This window comes from Gymnoscopelus braueri (assembly GCF_963280865.1).
Source record: "Gymnoscopelus braueri genome assembly, chromosome: 3".
NCBI classification, from domain to species: Eukaryota; Metazoa; Chordata; class Actinopteri; order Myctophiformes; family Myctophidae; genus Gymnoscopelus; species Gymnoscopelus braueri.
The window spans coordinates 49,139,929-49,160,233 of NC_137612.1; the positions used below are offsets into that span (position 1 = coordinate 49,139,929).

General features: G+C 43.0%; 2 protein-coding genes across 2 annotated transcripts in view; both read right to left on the reverse strand.

Annotated features, from left to right (window-relative positions):
* The window catches only part of mtss1 (MTSS I-BAR domain containing 1), a 745,180-nt gene that overhangs the window by 577,048 nt on the left and 147,827 nt on the right, over positions 1 to 20,305 (reverse strand). The gene's annotated exons all lie outside the window — the stretch shown is intronic.
* mych (myelocytomatosis oncogene homolog) overlaps positions 9,750 to 20,305 on the reverse strand; it is a 10,664-nt gene continuing 108 nt past the window's right edge. The window contains exons 1-4 of the mRNA XM_080424932.1: positions 20,157 to 20,305; positions 16,405 to 16,707; positions 15,403 to 15,734; positions 9,750 to 13,472 (exon numbers count right to left, since the gene is read on the reverse strand). The exon at positions 20,157 to 20,305 is cut by the window's right edge and continues 108 nt beyond it. Coding sequence (XP_080281058.1) covers positions 12,841 to 13,472; positions 15,403 to 15,734; positions 16,405 to 16,685 — 1,245 coding nt within the window. The 5' untranslated portion in view covers positions 16,686 to 16,707; positions 20,157 to 20,305 and the 3' untranslated portion in view covers positions 9,750 to 12,840. The remainder of the gene's footprint in view (positions 13,473 to 15,402; positions 15,735 to 16,404; positions 16,708 to 20,156) is intronic.

Below are 20,305 nucleotides of genomic sequence, written 5' to 3' on the forward strand. Positions count from 1 at the left end.
GTCAAACCTCGTGTAAAAAACAGAAACAGGATTGAGTCAAAGGTCGTGTATAATAGAAGAGCAGGGAGAACAAATACAACCACCCCAATTGTATAAGTTATATTGTATTAACATATTCTACCATACAGATTGGACACAATAAAATTTTATTGTCAAAGCTAGTCACATAATATAGCTTTAACTTGAAACAAACGCAGAAAACAAATATGATGTTTGACAAAGACACTTATAATAATACAATAATACATAATAGTACATAGCATTAATTAATTTAAATTCCTACAACTTGCAGAAGATGGTTCCAGTTAGTGCAGCTGAGAGAAGAAGACAATGTCAGGCATGACAGAAAGCACACCAGGACAGAAGAGAGCAACTTCAAAAAGTTGCGCGACCGCTTGGTAATCGGAAGGTTCCCGGGTCGATCTCCCGCTGCTCCCTCTGTGCTCGTGTTGAAGTGTCCTTGAGCAAGACACTTGACCCCCGACAGCCGCTGAAAGAGCAGGTCGGTGGCCTTGCATTGTTTCCTCCACCGTCAATGTGTGTGAATGGGTGAATGTAATGCACGTTGTAAAGCCCTTTGGAAGAGGATAAACCATATCCATTTAGTACAGATACTGCAGGGGACTGAAGAGGAACATGGCTGAGAATGAATGTCCCATGTGTAAGCAATGCTGCACACTGTAATAATCACTCATTCAAGGAATTTGGCCGCGGGCCCCCTGGACCCCCCGAGAAGCAAAGATTTGAGTTACAAATGTTCGCTTGAAAATATATACGTATATATCAAAAAATGTGCACACCTTTTCAAGATTTTTCAAAAATAGCAGATCTACAAGCTCATAGCGCGGCACTCGGTGCTATGAGCTTGAAAAATATCTGCTATTTTTGAATAGTCAAAGTATATAATAATGGTGGTTAAAATCAAAAATGACAGATGCTTTCCCGGTCTTAATGGGTTAAGCAAATATCAATGGGATTGGTATATAAGATACTCAGAAGGACAGTGTCTACTTCTCCAAAGTGAGTGACACCCACAGTCACAACACCAGAGGGAGCGCCTATACGATCTTGGTACCCCCCAAATTTAGCACAAACATGGGAAAATATTAATTCTACTACCCTGCCACCATAATGTGGCAGCACTATCCATTAACGGATGTGAATCACTGGCTTTTTTCAAAACTGGCCTGAAAATCCATCTGTTAGAAAACTACAAGTAGAGATAATATTAAATCCCATTTAAATGAGGGGTAATACACTGCTGCCGTTTTTCCTTCCTACTCTCCGCCTCAGGTGAAGAGTAGGCGGAGCTGTGGAGAGTCTGGCTATGCGAGACGATAGTAAAATTCCAATGCTCAAATTTCTGCCTCTTCGCTTCCCCCGTCATCTGTCCTCCAGCATGGCGGTGTTGCGGTGAAATCGGTGACCTGCCGAAATATGTGACCATCTTGTGGACTGCACAATAGCTAACATGGAGGTCTTTAAATACGTGGCCTAAATACCACCAAGGTTGAACTCTGCTGATAAACAAACTGCAATGATTTACGTTCGGACACTGACTGTTCTGTGATGTCTACACGATTGTCACATATTTTGGCAGGTCACCAATTCCACCGTAACACCGCCACGCTGGAGGACACATGACGGAGGAAGCGAGGAGGCAAAAGTTTGAGTATTGGAATTCAGCTTAGCGGTTCAATGCCTTGCTCAAGGACACTTCAACACGCAGCCATGCAGGAGGAATCCATGGCCATCCACTACATTGATTGAACACTACATTGTTGATTATATTTCTTATAGGAAACCATGTTAGATACAATCAGGGACATTTGTAATTGGGACAATTACATATGCATCAAAGACACTTAGAGGCAGCTCTCCACCGCACCGACGCCTGTGGCGGTAAGCGTTGGAAAGTGTCTGTGGCCGAAAATCTGTCGAATGTACGGTGTGTACACTGTCATGTCGGGTTGTAAGTTGTAGGTAAGCGTCGAAAGCCGACCGAACATGCTCGGTCGGCTCCCAACCGTCGGGCTGGCGCAGAGGAGACAGAGCTCTCTGGATGGCTGCTAGGAGGGGTTGCGTTTCTAAAATGCAATGCAGAGTAGTGCTATTGGAATCTTACACAGGTGCGCCCAAATAATTAATTGCATCATGCTGAGTGCACTGCGCAAAAGTAGGTCAAATCAATTATGCTGGCACTCCAGAGTAGCAGGTCTGAAACACACTGACCAGCAGCAGACTGTCTCTTCACTTCTAAGCTACGGGAAAAACAACTGTAAAAACATTTTATTTTATTGGATTAATGAGGGAATAAGCCTTTGAAATCCTATCTAAATTATGAGAGGAACATGAGTCTTTCAGGTGGAGTGCTACTATATAAGGCATGCGTGCGTAATCTGGCCTGCCCTTCTCCTTACATTTGGTTTTCTCTTCTCAGCGTTTGATAGAAGATACACCGGATGAAAATAGACACTTCACAGATTATTGAGACCTTTGAATTATAACAATCGTTTGAGAATTGGCTGAGTATGGCCGAGTTTTAATGCCGGTGTTAAAAGACGTGCCTGTGGCTCATCTCATTGAAACACCAGCCTAAATTATTGTAATCTGTTCTTGATTTCCTGTGTAATGGATTAATCAAACTCAAGTATGTTTGGAGGAATGGCATATTGCGCAGCTCAAATTATATCTTATATAAACACAATTGAGCCTGCTGCTTTTCTTTAAGGTGAAAAAGGTCTGTAAAATCTATCCATTATATTATAGGCCTATTGATCATTAGTTGAAGCGAAACGATATTATGACCGTGTGTGCACTGCACTCGGCCAAGCTGTGCGCTTGGTGCAGGCGCACGCTATTGTTTTAATTAACATTAAATACAAAAGATATATAGGCCACACCAAAATAGTCTAAATACAGATAACCTTGCGCCCATGCCCTAAGCACCCTGCAGTGTAGTTATGTTTATAATTTCTCAAATGATTTAAGCATCTGTGTGTTCACTTGTTTGTTGTTGAAAAAGACATCATGGTCTGTCGGTGTCGGCTCTCAGCTGCACATTTAGCAACTTTTTTTCCACACCTTCCAACCGACTGATTTCCAGAGTCGTCCCGACTTCATTCGACTGCCAGTCGGTCGTAGTCTGAAGTAGTCTGTTTGGTGGAGACTAGAGCCACCTTAAAGGGATAGTTCACCCCCAAAATTACTTTTTTCCTATCGATTAGTCGCCCCATGGAGACTTCAATTCATGGGAGGGGGGGGGGGGGGGGTTTGTCGCATTCCTAAGCCAATAATTTGATGACCGGCAGTGGGAGACACAAAGAGTCTCCTTTGTGTCTCCTACCGGACCGCTGCCTACCGGTCCATGAATTCAAGTCTCCATATACCCACCGACCGCTCTCACCTCTCTGTCCTCACACGTCCCCCTGTTCCCTCTCTCCCAGCCCCTTCCCCTCTCCCTCCTCCCCCAGTGGTGTAAAGTAACATTGTGGTGTAAAGTACATTTACTCATGTACTTTACTTAAGTACAATTTTGAGGTATTTTACTTTACTGGAGTAATCGATAGAAAAAATGTCATTTTGGTGGTGAACTATCTCTTTAAGGAGTCAAATGTGCATACAAATGTGTTTTATTCAAATATAAAAACATGCTGAGATGGCATGAGAAATAAACATTATCATTGTCTTTCTCATAGTTCAACATGTCCTCCATATGACAGATCCAAGAAAAAAAACTGTTCTGCAGAATTTTTAGAAGTGGAAATAAATACATTTCTGCAGATGCCTTAAAGCTGCTAGTAACGCATTTAGCGTCTTTGTCTCTCTAGCTCTCTCTCTCTCTCTCTCTCTCTCTCTCTCTCTCTCTTCTCTCTCTCTCTCGCACTCACGCACGCAAATACGCACGCACACACACAAGCGCACACATGCCTGCATATACAGTACAGTACGTACAGTACAGTACAAAGTCTGAGCACAGCACACACACACGTGTCCTGCTTCTTCTTTTCCCTCATCCTCTCGTCTCTTCTCTCTGATTCCTTTGTCTCCCTCCTTCCATCCCAGGCTGTCTATTTCCACCCCCGCTCTCTCCCCCATATTACCCACCGACCCCTCTCACCTCTCTTGTCCTCACACGTCCCCCTGTTCCCTCTCTCCAAGACCCCCTCCCCTCCCTGACCTCCCCCTCCTCCCCCAGTGGTAAAAGTAACTAAGTACATTTACTCAAGTACTGTACTTGTGCAACATTTTGAGGTATTATTTACTTTACTGGAGTGTTTCCAATTTTCAGTACTTTTTACTTCTGCTCCACTACTCAGAGGCAAATATTATACTTTTACTCCACTACAATTATTTGAAAACTTTAGTTACTAGTTACTTCATCTACTGTAGATTATGATCATTATTACAAAAAATACATTTGAAAATAGTCGATCTACAAGCTCAAAATGCGTCGCACCGCGAAGCATTGTGAGCTCGTAGATCTGCTATTCTCAAAAGATTTGTGTACATTTGAAAACTGGGACATTCTGTACTGTGTGAAATGGGACATTCTGTACTTTTACTTTTGGTTCCTTTAAGTACGTTTTGATTCCAACACTTTTGTACTTTCACTCAAGTCACTTTTTACTGGACTTTTACAAGTAAAAAGTCCTTTACGCCGGACTTTTTACTTGTAAACAGAGTATATTTCTGCATTGCAGTATTGATACTTTTACTCAAGTAAAAAAAAAAGAGTAATTTTTTCCACCACTGTCCTCACCCTCTCTCCCATACATTCCCCCACCACACAACCCAGCGACCCCCTCCCCTCTGTCCTCTCTGTCCTCAGATGTCCTTCTTCTCCTCCATCCAGCTCCATCCCCTCTCTCCCCCCCCTCCCCCCTCCTCCCCGCTCTTCCATACATCCCACCCCTACCGGCCCCCCCTCCCTGCACTCTGTCCTCATGTGCTCTTCTTATGTAACTAAAGCCCTGACTGTGCCTTTGTACTGTATGCACTGTGCTGTATATGCATGCATGCGTGCGTCTGTGTGAACCTTACCTTGGGGTTTTTTCATTGCTTTTATAAAACAGTTACGGAATATTGGCAACGCGAAAGACATATATAGGACATAATTCCAAGAAAAACTGTTTTTAATAGCAATGTCATTACCGCTTATTATGGCATAGAAGTAGATATCTTATTTAGTTTTTATTCCTCCTTTCTCTTCCTGGAAACAATGACATGATGGAGCTTGCATGAAAAAAAAACGAATTCCATCCACTGATTTACACTTGTAAAGCTGTGATGTGACAAACAAATACATAAATCGTATTCTGATTCCGATTTACAAGAATGATTTCTACAAGTGGGCCCTGAACACACGCACAGACAAGGCGTTTTTTCCCCCAATCCCTTATGTCAGAGGGAGGGTCAAATTGATGTGTATTTGGCTAGAGACTCCCATTGGAAAAGGTTGTGTTCCAGGGACCGCCATAAGAGAAAATGTGTGTTAAAATGTTTCAAAATTCTTCAAATTAGTTAATAGTAGCCATAGATCTACATGCTCACAAGTTACAACGCATCGCAAGCCGTTGTGCGCTTGTAGATGTGTTTTTTCAGACATGTGTTGTAATGTTTCATTATTAACTAGCTAGGGACCCCCTGGAACCCCCTCAAGGACCCCTGAGGGTCCCCGGACCCCACTTTGAGAACCACTGCGCCATAGAAGCATGCAAGCTGCAGAATATTGTGAACAAGCTTTTAAACTAGCATCTGTAAATGTGAAATGAATAATTGATCAACTGCATGGTCTATTTCTCACCTGAAATCTTACCCCAACACTAGCCTTGTTGGACTACATAAGTGAAATAGAGATAGAGGTTTCCAGAAGAGCCAGTACTCTTCTTGACCTGTAACTGTAACTGCTGTGGCGCCCATGAGTTTCTCCCACAGGATAAAGAAAGGTCCTATTTCTTTGTTTTATCTTATCTTATCTTATCTTATCTTATCTTATCTTATCTTATCTTATCTTATCAAGTTGCCATTGTTCCTTTGTCTTAGCTGTGGAGTGAAAATGATGGGTGATCATATATGTGATAAGTGTGTGTGTGTGTGTGTTGTGTGTGTGTGTGTGTGTGTGTGTGTGTGTGTGTGTGTGTGTGTGTGTGTGTGTGTGTGTGTGTGTGTGTGTGTGTGTGTGTGTGTGTGTGTGTGTGTGTGTGCGTGCGCTGTTCCTGACAGGGTGGGTCATACCGGCTGAGCCTGAATGATTCACAGTATCTGGGTCACTGAACCTCACTGACTCACACAGTCAGGCAGCGATGCTGTAGAACACACACACACACACACACACACACACACACACACACACACACACACACACACACACACACACACACACACACACACACACACACACACACACACACACACACACACTCATGCACACGCTCATGCACACGCACACACACCAGCCTGCTCATTCTTTTATATGGTTATGATTTCTTTGTTTTATTCTTTCCAGTTTCCTGCTGTCTGAGAGAGAAGCTGACTACTGTATTGACTGTCTCAAGACACACACACACACACACACACACACACACACACACACACACACACACACACACACATACACACACACACACACACACACACACACACACACACACACACACACACACACACACACACACACACACACACACACACACACACACACACACACACACACACAGAGAGAGAGAGAGAGAGAGAGAGGAGAGAGAGAGAGAGAGAGAGAGAGAGAGAGAGAGAGAGAGAGAGAGCACACCAACCTATTGTAAACACACTCACTGTTGTGTTTTAACCTCTTTCTTTCTTTCTTTATTTCAACTATTTTATTTTCATTTACATTTTTCACAGATTATGCATATATACCACTTAACCTAAAGCAAAAACTGATACATGACTAATAGAAACTGCAGTCTTTCTATTCCTGGAAAGTTAGCATGCTATAATAGAAGCCATTGTTCTCGGAAATCTTAGTTTGAAATGACCAAACCTGCCTACGATGATGATGTCACTGGTAGGCAGGTTTCTGAACTCTCCTACAAAAATGGTACCAGATTATAATGAACATTTAGGGCCAATTATACGAAGGTTAGGTTGAAAATGGGTGAAGTGGTCCTTTAAGGTGGAGCCCTGCCTGTCCTCTTCCGTTGCAGAACAAAGCTTATCTTTCAGTCTGACATCAAGAAGGTTTTATGGAAGCCGCCTCCATCCTGTCAACACACTATCACCCTGAATGATAGCCATAACCTACATACCTCTACACACGCACGCACTCACGCACGCACGCACGCACGCACGCATGCACACACAGTCAGACAGACAGACAGACAGACAGACACACGTTCACAAATATATTTATTGTACATCAATTTATTGTTGTATTCTTTGGTATTGTCTTGTTTTACTTACTGTTAACACGTTGTGTAGAGCAACGATATTGTGTTTATAGATTGTATAGGTTAATGTCCAGTGTACTAGTGTGTTTATACATGGTTTTAATAATTGTATTGTGTTTTATATATTGCATAGATTAATATCCAGTGTACTAGTGAGTTTATACATTGTTTTAATAATTGCATTGTATTTTATAAACTCCGAAGAATATATTATTGGGTTTTATAGATTCTGGGGGGACATTAGCCAAAAAATAGCAGATCTGTGAGCTTGCAAATCTGCTTCTTTTTTTTTTTTCTATATTAATTTTTATTGTAAATCTGCTATAGAGATTTGGTGTAGAACTTCAAGTACAGAACCAACCCGGGTCCAATTATTAAACAGAAACGCACATGCACGCACGCACGCACACGCACGCACACACACACACACACACACACACACACACACACACACACACACACACACACACACACACACACACACACACACACACACACACACACACACACACACACACACACACACACACACACACACACACACAGTCACATGTATGTACACCTGTACACATACGTGCTCAAACACGTGGATAGAGCACAGGTTGCACAACACCAGTATACCTGCTGCCCGCCAAACACTTTGACCTCTGGAACACCTACATATCTGCCCCATGGGAGGTGAACAGGTGTGTGTGTGTGTGTGTGTGTGTGTGTGTGTGTGTGTGTGTGTGTGTGTGTGTGTGTGTGTGTGTGTGTGTGTGTGTGTGTGTGTGTGTGTGTGTGTGTGTGTGTGTGTGTGTGTGTGTGTGTGTGTGTGTGTGTGTGTGTGTGTATTACTATACTTGTTAGGGCTAAACGTCCTGTCCGTATTGTAGAATTTGGTCCTGGTTCTCAGAAATGGTTGAGATCATTTTCATATATCTCTGCTGTCGGGCAGAAACCAGCTAACTCCAAAATGTTCATGTTTCAAGAAATGACAAAAACAAAACAAAAAGTGGAGTTAGGAGGTTTTGTTCATCATTGATAAGAACAGCTGAATGGACCTCCAAGCTCACAATGAAGTTGGAGGTCATTGGGTTTAGCAGAAATTATGAGGATAATGGAGTTAGGGTTTGGCGTTAGAGTTACGCCTGATTTACACTTAGTTGAGCGCCAGTGTCCCAAACTTTGGCGTGCGACTAAGTACGCGTTGAGAGCTTGTAGATCATCTATTTTTTCGGCCTCAGGGTTAGGTTTAAAATGTATACGGGTAGCATTTGTCCTCACAAGTGTAGTAATACAGTAATGTAGTAATATAGTTTGTGTAGTGTGTGTGTGTGTGTGTGTGTGTGTGTGTGTGTGTGTGTGTGTGTGTGTGTGTGTGTGTGTGTGTGTGTGTGTGTGTGTGTGTGTGTGTGTGTGTGTGTGTGTGTGTGTGTGTGTGTGTGTGTGTGTGTGATTAGCTGTCACGCCATTGCTTTGACCTTTGTGCTTGTACCAGATAACTTGACGTTTGTGGTCTTGGGGGGGTTGAACTCCATTCTACAGTTGAAAGCCCCCGGCTACATGCCTGCAATGTCAAGTCAGAATGTATGCAATGTAATGTCATGTAATAATGGTGTGTTGTGTCATATTATATCATGGCTGTCGGGCAGATACCCCATATCTTGTGTCTGTCTCGTGTGTGTGTGTGTGTGTGTGTGTGTGTGTGTGTGTGTGTGTGTGTGTGTGTGTGTGTGTGTGTGTGTGTGTGTGTGTGTGTGTGTGTGTGTTCTCAAAGTGGGGACTGGGGACCCCCAGGGCTCCTTAAGGGGGTTCCAGGGCTCCTCACCTAAATTAGTTTAACCACTGTAAACCTATATACTTCGGCTATTTGAAAACAGTCGATCTACGAGATCACAGTGAGCTTTGGGGCTTTTGGAGCAAAGTAGTTAAAGTAGCATCACAATCATTTTAACCACCTTATCCATTTAATACGTTGGCTATTCAAAAATAGCAGATCTACAAGCTCACGGCGCGTCACTTTGTGCTGCTTACATCTGCTAGTTCAGAAAAATGTTTGGAAACTTTTGAATAATTTGGAATTTTCTCTTCTCTTCCGGGGGTCCCTGGCACACAAAACATTTTCAGATGGGCGTCCTTGACCAAATATATATCAATTTGGGGGTCCTTGGCATGACAAAGTTTGAGAACTACTGATTTAGAAGGCATATATAGGTCTTAATGGGTAAAGAATATTTCTATATGGTGGTATTTCTACTATTTTCTTCCAGCACTACACATTGTAAATACCTGTATAGGTGTGTGTTTGAGTGTTAAGCATCAGAGACAGAGACAGGCCAGCTCTTGCCCATTCTTTTATTAACTCAATATAAAAAACACACAAAGTGCTCCTAAGGAAAAGAACAGAACACGTTTTTTTCCCCCTCTTAACTCTCTGAAATTCAAATGAACCAAGAAAAAAAAGAACTAAAATAATTTATGATACAATAAACAAAACATTTACATATTTAAGAAAATCTGTACATTTTTTATTTCAAGCTCAATAGACAATAACACAAAACAAAAATGCTTTATTAATTCAAAAAATGTCTGACTGCAGCCAGGGTAGAGGTAGGTTTTATCATGCTAAAAAAATATTATTTTGCCACTGTTGTGTCAAAACCTCAGAAAGTCACAATTTTGGGAGGGTTTCGACTTCTTCGTTTTAAACTTCAATTTAGAGCAAGTTCGGTTATTGCAGTGGTTGGGTTTTCCAAATGGACCCTCACAGGTCTGTAACTATGAGAGCGTTCAAAGGGTCCATTTGGTTCCATTTGTATGCTCTCAGAGTTATGGGGGTCCTTGAAATTAAAAAGGTTGAAATAAAAAAAAACGTTTGACAACCACTGCATATGGCTCATGTTTCACGTTGGCTCACAACTCCTTTGTTTATGTTAAAAATGAATGTGTCAATGGATTGTACCTCATGATAATTACACACGACACTGGCAAAATGAGAAACACCTAGCCTATATACTTATATAATATAAAAAAAATAACAAACATTGGACAGGAAATGCATTTCTTGGCAGAACAGTTTTTCTGTATCAAACACACCCCAAAAAAAGAGGAAAACATAAGAGATACACATTAATCAGAGTCTTTTCAAGTTCACACGCAGACTAATGAAATAATTTGCATTAGAAAACAGGATGCATTTTAAGACATTTTTCTTTTTACACAAATGAACAAATATTTGCCTTTTGCGACACTTTGGCCACAAACAGCACATTTACGAACAGCAATAATTATAAGAATAATTATTATTGGCATTCAAATGTGATACGCGTCCCCACCATTTTGAAAATACAAACTTCAGATCCAGCCTAAAGTAAACAAGCTATTCATAGGAACTTATAACTTATTATGTGTCCACTGGTTTAGCTGTAGCACTAGCAAAAGAAACACGATAAGCACTGATCAAGGTTGGTGCAGTTGCTAATCAACTATCGAAAGTAAAGAGTTTGAAGCATAGTTGGGGTTATCTTTGCCTAAAAGTTTAACTACTTTGAACATCTAGTGCTAGCGCCTAAACATGCCGAGTTGTTAGTGCCATCACGAGCAGTGGACAGTGTAATTCTTCGGTCACCACCTGATGTCGCAGTTCCGTTAGCGGCCATTTTGTGCCCCTACTAGTGACAGTTATTTGGACACAAAATGGCTACCGGCGAAAGCCACCCACAATTTTCAAAGCAAGCAGGGGTCAGCAGGGGAATGTTTGCAAGACATTGCCTATTGATAATAGTTTTAGAAAATGCCAATATAGGGTAAGGATAGTCCGTGAATTCCATAGACAGTTTTCAAAATGGCTCTTCCAGTCGCAACAGGACTATACATCACTACACCGCTGTCTTACTAAAAACCTTTTAAATACAAGTGTTTCACTGTAGTTAAAATAGATTATAAATATTAATGTTTGTGACCCCCAGGGCTTGACAAATGAAATAAAAACCAAATATAAGGATCAATGAGTGTCAACCCATATAGGATTCCTGAATGCAAGGTTGGTACTTGACAGTGGCGATAGGTTATGCTAGATTTATGCTTTGTCGCACAACAATGTCGTGTGGCGAACACAGTTGATCTACTGTTGTTCGCCGCGCCACACTGCCGTGCAACGAAGTATAAACCGGGATTTAGGCTTGTCTTAAATGGCATCTGTGTACAGAAAGACTTTGGCAGATTGCTAGGACTAGCATAGCTTAGTGACTGAGCTCAGTTTTCCTCTATTAATCAACCACTTCACACCATGCAACAGTGGTAATTACTTTCAAAATGATCATATCATTATTCCATTTAATGTCGGATGTCTAGAAAAAAAGATGAATTAGGTTCTCGTTTTGTGAACTTTATGAAGTGGTTGAAGTGAGAGAGAGAACTGAGGCCAATCTTCATGATGCATACAGTAATTCATCTGGTATATATACAGTATTGTATTGAACACGATAAACCTGGGTTATTATAACAGAATTGGGCCAAAGGGTCCGCCTGAGGACATCAAAGGGGGTGAATGCACACTACAGAAAAAATCAAGCCCCAAGTATTATACAGATGCAATTATACATTGTATTTCTATAAAAGTTGTTTTTATAGCGGGCTCAGTTAGCTAGCCAAGTCTAAACACCATCTTCACTTCAAGTGTGGTTCTTCATGACAGCTGGTTGGTTTTGTGGCTTCAGAATTTAAGTTGAATAAAACATCTTCTCCATAGATATATGGCACACTTGAAGTAATTATGCTTTAAGTAAGCAATAGAGAGTTAAGTATTGGGGCTAAATTGTGTGCAGGAGTCTTCTAGTGTGTATTCACCCTAATAAAATATTTAAAAAACGAACTAACAATGGAGGATAACGGTTCTTTTTCATAACTAGTCCAACCTTATTTACCTACTCTTACAACAGTCAGCAGTCAAGGCATGAATATGATAAACGCTGAGTCACACGTGTGTGTGTGTGTGTGTGTGTGTGTGTGTGTGTGTGTGTGTGTGTGTGTGTAGACACCAACAAGTTGAATGTTTACACGTGTAAGGTCTGAGGTGTTTGTGTGCATTGATGGCAAAGGTTCACTGAGTATGCGTATGTATATGTGGTGTGTGTATGTGTGCCTGTGTGCGTGCGTGTGTCTGTGTGCGCGCACAGATAAAAGTCTCCAAAACATTAAAAAATAAAAACATTAAAACGTTTAAACATAAAACAATATCTATGAAATGTCAAGTTTGTGCGCTCTTCTCCCCGCGTCTCTCCCCTCTGTCCTCAAACTCTCCATTCAATGTCTGTCCCCTGCATCAACAATGTCCCCTCTCCATCAACAATGTCCTCCTCCTGTCCAACATTTTGGGGGCTCGTCCGGGATCAAATTGTCTATTATAGTCTTTAACCTCAGGCTCTCTCTAGAGGCCTCGCAGCTGCTCCAGCCGGGCTTTGAGCCGCTGCTGCTTCTCTTTCAGCCTGTCCCTCTTGGCCAGCAGTCTGTGGTCCTCCACCTCCAGGTTGTGGATGCTGTCACGCGCCCTCTTCAGGATCACCACCTTGGACGCCTTGTCGTTGTGCGAGAGCTCCGGCACGTTGTCGCGCAGGCGCACAAAGCAGTTCTTGAGCTCGTTGCGCCGTTGCCGCTCCATGACGTTGTGCGTGCGCCGCCTCTCCTCCTCATCCTCCGTCTCCGTCGACTGGCGCGCCGACGAGTGGTGGTGGTGGCGCGACGACGACGACGAGCGGCCGGAGGAGGGCGAGTAGTGGCGGCGGCTGTGGTGGCGGCGGTGGTGGCGCGACGAGTCGCGCCCCCGCGACCGCTTTTTGGAAGACGTGGAGGACGAGGAGGACGTGGAGGAGGACGAGGAGTGCGGCGGCGAGGCAGGGCAGGGCGCGGCGTAGTTGTGCTGCTGCTGGATGTCGAAGTGTAAGCGCCGCCTCTGCTCCTCCTCCTCTTTCTGCTGCTGACGGGCGGACAGGTCGGCCAATGAGGGCAGGAGTGACGGGCTGGAGGAGCAGCGCACCACGGTCACCACGTCGATCTCCTCTTCTGTTTAGAGGAAGGAATGGAGAGAGAGAGAGAGGTTAGAGCAGTGTTTCTCATACATCTTCATTTCAAGGACCACCAAACTGATAGGAATTAGTGTTTAAACAGTCCCTCATTTTGCTGGCGGCCTCCTTGTACCCCCCCCCCCCCCCAAGGACCACTACGGGGGCCCGGACCCCACTTTGAAAACCACTGGGTTAGGGGTTATTATGATGTTAGTATTGCACCTGACATTTCAAAGAGCACAGCTTACACTCAAAACAACAGCTTGGACACTGTACACAACTCACACACAAGACACACACACACGTGCATGCGCGTGCACGGTATTGGCCGCCGCCTCCTCAGCGTGCATAGCCTCACCACCGTGGCTGTAACAAACCATGTTAACACCGCGGAACGTTTCCACTGAAAGATTCTCCGCTGTTGCCTTTTGTTCATTGTTCATTGTTACTCCAAGATGCCAACGGCAACAAAGAAAAGGAAAATAATAGCGCCTGACGCTACAGGACAATGTTTTGCAGTTCTGTGAATACAAAAACTGTGATTATCTCTGCTCTACTCAAGAGTTGTATCATTAAAGTTCATTTGGAGTAGAATACCAGCAAAATGTATATACTTTAGTAATAATAATCACATTTAATGACTTAGCCACTTAAGCCCGAGTATATACTTCGTCATAATGACGAACAGGGGAAATAGTCACTGCACAAGTAAACACTACTTGAGTAAATAAAATACTACTTTTTTCCCCAAAAAAAATGTGAAGATTATAGTATTTTTTTCTAACATTTTGGCTATAATGACAAGCCCAAAATACAGACGCCAGGCTGAAAGTGGTCAAAAACAGTTAATAGGCCCGACGTGATTTTGCGGAAAAGAGAGCTTTATGGAAAAAACATGTGCCGGGAATGAGTCGGCAAATAATACATGTGTCAGAAAGAGAAAAGAAAAAAAGTCGGAAACCCAGAAGGAGGGAGAGAAAATAAACAGAGCGTATTTGGTCAATGAGTAATGGAGACAAACTTGAAGGGATGCCAACAGCACTTCCCTGCCCAAAAGTAGTACAGTAGAGCCAGGCATGCCAGAGGGCATGCGCTGGTAGGGTGACTCACTACAATGTTAATGACTGACACCACAGATGTTAACCGCCGAGCATGACTCACATGACACACACACACACCTCTATTAGGAGCACTTAACTGCCAAAAAAAACTCTAATCTATTCATGTCACTCAATAATCGGTGCTATCTTCTCTTCCGCCACCCACCCACACACACAATGTACGGTAACTTGTTCTTCGGCAGTCATAAAGTAACCCCACTGGGATGGGTTCGCGATACAGTATTACAGTGTTATGATGTTAGATCCAGATAAAGACTCGGAAATGACTTAATAACAACACTTGATAACAACTTAATAACAACTGCATGATAAACCATGACAGTAAAATGACCAGGTGATGAACAAAAGCTGCCGCCAACTTCTTGAACATACAGTATCTAACAGCAATAGGCAGCCAATCAATTCACATTGAATTCTCCCCGTTATCAATAACATGGCTATGATGGCGCCAGCTGACAAACCCCACAGACACAATAAAAAGTGCAGCGATGATGGTGAAATAATTTGATAAAAAATATCATACCAACATATATCAACATCAACATTTGACCTTTAAAATGCAAATTGATGCTTTCAAACTATTAATTAAAAACAATATATTTTATTTCGTATTTGTTGTTGGACTTTTTTTTTTATTATTATCATTTTCTTTTTTTGTATTATTATTATTATTATCATTACCCTTATCATTATCATCATCATCATCATCATCATCATCATCATCATCATCATTATTATTATCATCATTATTATTAATATCATTATTATGAATCAGGGCAGTAGTCATAATAAACCAAATGAACTCACCAGAGTCAGAGGAGGAGTACGTGGACAGCTCTCCCCCGGCGGAGCCGTAGTCCGACGTGGACTCGATGCTCTGCTCCTGTTGGCTGTCCAGCGGGTCCTGTCCGTCCAAGGCCAACGCCGCGGCGTGGACGGCCAGGGTAGAGCCGGCGATCTCCTCGAAGATGCTGGTGTCGATGTCCGACAGCAGGGGGCTGGAGCCCAGCACCGAGGAGGAGGGGGACACCAGCAGGCCCTTCTCCGCTCCTCCTCCCAGGCACCTCCACAGGCTCTCCTCCTCGCCACTGTCCCCCAGGGAGATGGCCCGGATGCGGGGCAGCACCTTGTCCAGGGGCCTGTCGACAAGTTATTACACGGTCACTCATAGGCGATTTTTGCCTCTGCCACCAGGGGGGGGCAAAGAACATATATGAACATATATGTTTTTATATATGCATTATGCAACATATATGTTTATCATATATGTGACATATACGAAATTGGACATAGAAGAGACATATATTTCCTATATATCCACATATATGAACCTGAATATGGCATATATGCAGCATATATTCTCCATATACTTGCCATATATTGGCCAAAAAAATATATATTTAAAAATTGTCCGGCCACCAGGGGGGGCAAGTGCCCCCCATGCCCCCCCCAAAAGAAATCGTCTATACGTCTAAGCTGCCGTATTGTGGTGAAAGCTTTCGCTGAAGATAGCGGATCGACACACTCACACAACTTGTCGATCGGCTATTTTCAGCTAAAGCTTTCCCCACAATAACAGAAAACAGATAACAGAAAAGACACTAGTAGAGAGCTCTGAGGGACTCCGCTAAACCATAATGGGGTGGTTAAGTGGTTATCCACTTAAAACCCCAAGCATCGGTATTCCGGTGCGACATTTTTCACAGGAAAATATCAGATCGCCAAGCCAAGGAAAAACACGACCACTTTAGAGTGACGATTAAATCGTCCAAGTTTAAAAACGTCACGATGACAGCCCCCCACACTCACTTGTCGACGTCGCAGTAGTCGGGGTCGAAGAAGTCGCAGTTCCAGTTGTCCGACAGTTGCATGTCGTGGTCCTCCAAGAGGATGTCGGACACGTAGCTGAGCTGGTCCTCCTTGGAGAGGGGCTTGTGGTGGCCGCCGGCGCCCACGCCGCCCTTCATGGGGGGGCTCTGCGGCGGGGTGGGCAGCGACTGCAGGTCCTTCATCAGGCTCTGGCAGAACTCGTCGTCAAAGAGCAGCGGCTCGGTGTACAGCCAGTCCTGAGACTGGGCGAAGCTCAACATTTTTGTGGAACTTCCCAACAGTCTGAAAATAAAACGGAGGGGGAAAAAATACAAAAAAATAAATAAAAATGTTAAGTTGTGGAAGAGGGAAAAGGGGCAAAAAAATTATAATCCCGGTATATATCCGATAGAATGAGCGCCAGTAGTGTTTAAAGTGGAGCTGACTAGCAGCAGCAGCAGCAGCGAACAGACACGTGTGTGTGTGTGTGCTAGTGAAAGTTTTTAAATAAAGTAAACCCCAGCCTGGCAAGACACCTCCTTTTTTATCTGTGTTTACATCACAGTGTCGTTAGACCCCGCCCCCATCGGCAAGATCCGTAAATCAACCCCAAAGACCCCCCCCCCTCTCTTTCTGTCTCTCTCTCTCTCTCTCTCTCCCCATGACATCACGGCCAACAGCTGGGACCACCACAGTTAAAGTCCAGAGTGTGTTCAAATGGTAAATACATGGATAATAAGGGTCCATTTGGTTTCAGCAAAACGTACCCCCCAAATGGTAGCTTACAAGAGAGGGGGGATTAGTTTAACCACCTGCAGTGCTTATCATCATCACAATCTGACTGAATTTGCTACCCAGTTGAGCAATAATCGCACAGGCAGACACACACACACACGCACGCACGCACGCACGCACGCACTGCACGCGCGCACACACACACTCACACACACACACACACACACACACACACACACACACACACACACACACACACACAGGCACAATGCGTTGTGACCACTCAGCGCTTCTACATTCACATGAACACACACACACACACACACACACACACACACACACACACACACACACACACACACACACACACACACACACACACACACACACACACACACACACACACACACACACACACTCACTCTCTCTCTCTCTCTCTCTCTCTCTTCTCTCTCTCTCTCTCTCTCTCTCTCTCTCTCTCTCTCTCTCTCTCTCTCTCTCTCTCTCTCTCTCTCTCTCTCTCTCTCTCTCTCTCTCTCTCTCTCTCACACACACACACACTCACACACACACACACACACACACACATACACACACACACACACACACACACACACACACACACACACACACACACACACACACACACACACACACACACACACTCTCTCTCTCTCTCTCTCACACACACACACACACACACACACACACACACACACACACACACACACACACACAACACACACACACACTCTCTCTCTCTCTCTCTCTCTCTCTCTCTCTCTCACACACACACACACACACACACACACAATCTCTCTCTCGCTCTCTCTCTCTCTCTCTCTCTCTCTCTGTCTCTCTCTCTCTCTCTCTCTCTCTCTCTCTCTCTCTCTTCTCATCTCTCTCTCTCTCTCTCTCTCTCTCTCTCTCTCTACTCTACTGAATGAAGTTAGTGGTGGAAGAACTAAGATTTTCCCCAAAATAGCTGATCTACAAGCTCACAGAGCTTGTAAATCCTACATAAAAAGGGCTCAAGTGGTAAATATTAGTTTTCTGTTTTTCTTGAGTATATGCACTTTTAAGTTCCTTTCCACAGCAGCACTGACGATGCACTGATGATGAAACACAGCAAAAAGCTACACTTACACAACCATAATGATCCAAGCACAGTAAATAGCTGGTGTGTGAGTATGAATAATTGAAGCCCCTCTATGCAGAGTGCAGACCACCACCACGCACCATAACATGGAACACGAGTTCATCTGCGGTTAACAGGCCATTGCATAAGCTGCAGACAAAAGGACACATTGGCAGTGTTGGAAAAAGTACTCACATTTCTTACTTAAGTAAAAGTATCACTACTGCAAGGTAGACATACTCCGGAATTCAAAATGTACTTGAGTAAAAGTACAAAAGTGGTGAAGTATGTTAATGTATGTTAACATACATAATCAAGATCTACAAAGTAACTAGTAACTTAAGTTTTCAATTAATTGTAGTGGGGTAAAAGTACAATGTTTGCCTCTGAGATGTAGTGGAGTATAGTAAAAGTACTGAAAATTGGATATACTCCAGTAAAGTAAAAAAAATACCTAAGCATAGTACTTGAGTAAATGTACTTAATTACTTTACACCACTGGTTAACAGTCCATTGCATAAGCTGCAGACAAAAGGACACATTGGCATCCGAAAAGTACAATCACTTAAATCCACGGTATACTCTGTGTGTAGTGTAAGCCACTGTTTGCACTTTTATTTCACTTAGTTAGATGCACTGGTCAGACTATGTGACAGTCTTAAAGCTCACACTACAATAAAATACAACATAAAAATAATATATATATATGTAAATATATATATATATTTTTTAAAGGCTGAAACCATCAAATCTGCAAATAATATAAACGGAGTGAATGAAAGGGTTAAAAAAAAGAAAAGAAAAAAAGAAGGACGCACTTTGGCACCGGTTTTGAACAAAAGTCACAGTGTGTGTGTGTGTGTGTGTGTGTGTGTGTGTGTGTGTGTGTGTGTGTGTGTGTGTGTGTGTGTGTGTGTGTGTGTGCACGCGCGCGTACATGCGCGCGTGCACGCGCGTATGGGTGCGTCACCACCAGCCAGCCAGCCCCAGCAGTCTGCACACGCACGCGCACACACACGCACACGCACACACACAGGCATGGCAAGTTAAAAGGCTTCATGCCTTTCTGACTCGGCGAGAAAGCAGCAGCGACCACAAAAAAAAAGAAGATAATAATTCAACATTGACAACCAATTGTTTATACTAAAGTCTACGACAGATGATCATAGATAATGACACGAACAAAGCACTATTTAAAATATATATATTTTCATCTAAATGTCTCCTGACATTCCCACTACCAAGAGTAGACCAACACCCAAAACTAAAAACCATGCCGGCGTTGAGACTGAGAAACAGCGACATTCATTTTCTATCAAAAATAACCAATTCACAACCAAAAAGAACAACGACAAGCTTTTTAATATCGATCGGAGATCTTATCGGATCTCTGATCGCCGATCGATATTAAAACGTCTTGACGTTTTTCCACCGATCCGGTGTGTGCAAGAATGCTTCTACCCCTGCAAAGCCCTGTACGTGAGAGCCATGTGAAAAGCACGCACGCAGCCACCGGCCGGCATGTGAAACAGCGTGCACCCACCCTTTTATTACTAGGCTATATACCACTTGTACACCATGTCATTAACACATGCAAACATCAGATATATCTTTTTCATAACTCTACAATCTAAGCCCAGCAGCTGTTCATGTAGAAAAACGCATGGATTTTTGTGCAAAAATCTGATCTTTGTCTCAAATCTTCCTTAAATCGGACAACTTGTGAAAATATAGCCTATAAATGCAACAACGTTCACATAAACAGAAATCAAATCTTTCTTCCACACAACTCTAAATCTAAACCCCCATGTCGTTGATCATGTAAAAAAAACATGTATTTGTGCAAAGAAATCTCTCTAGTCATCATTATCGATCTTACCTCAAAATCTTCCTTGAATCGGGTCAATTGAAGAAAATATAATAAATGCACGTCCCCCAGAAATAGAAAAATCGATAACGGTCCCAATAAGAAGGAAAAGGCTGCTACAAGTCACTGATCGGTTGGTTCAAATGTCCTTTAAGATCCGC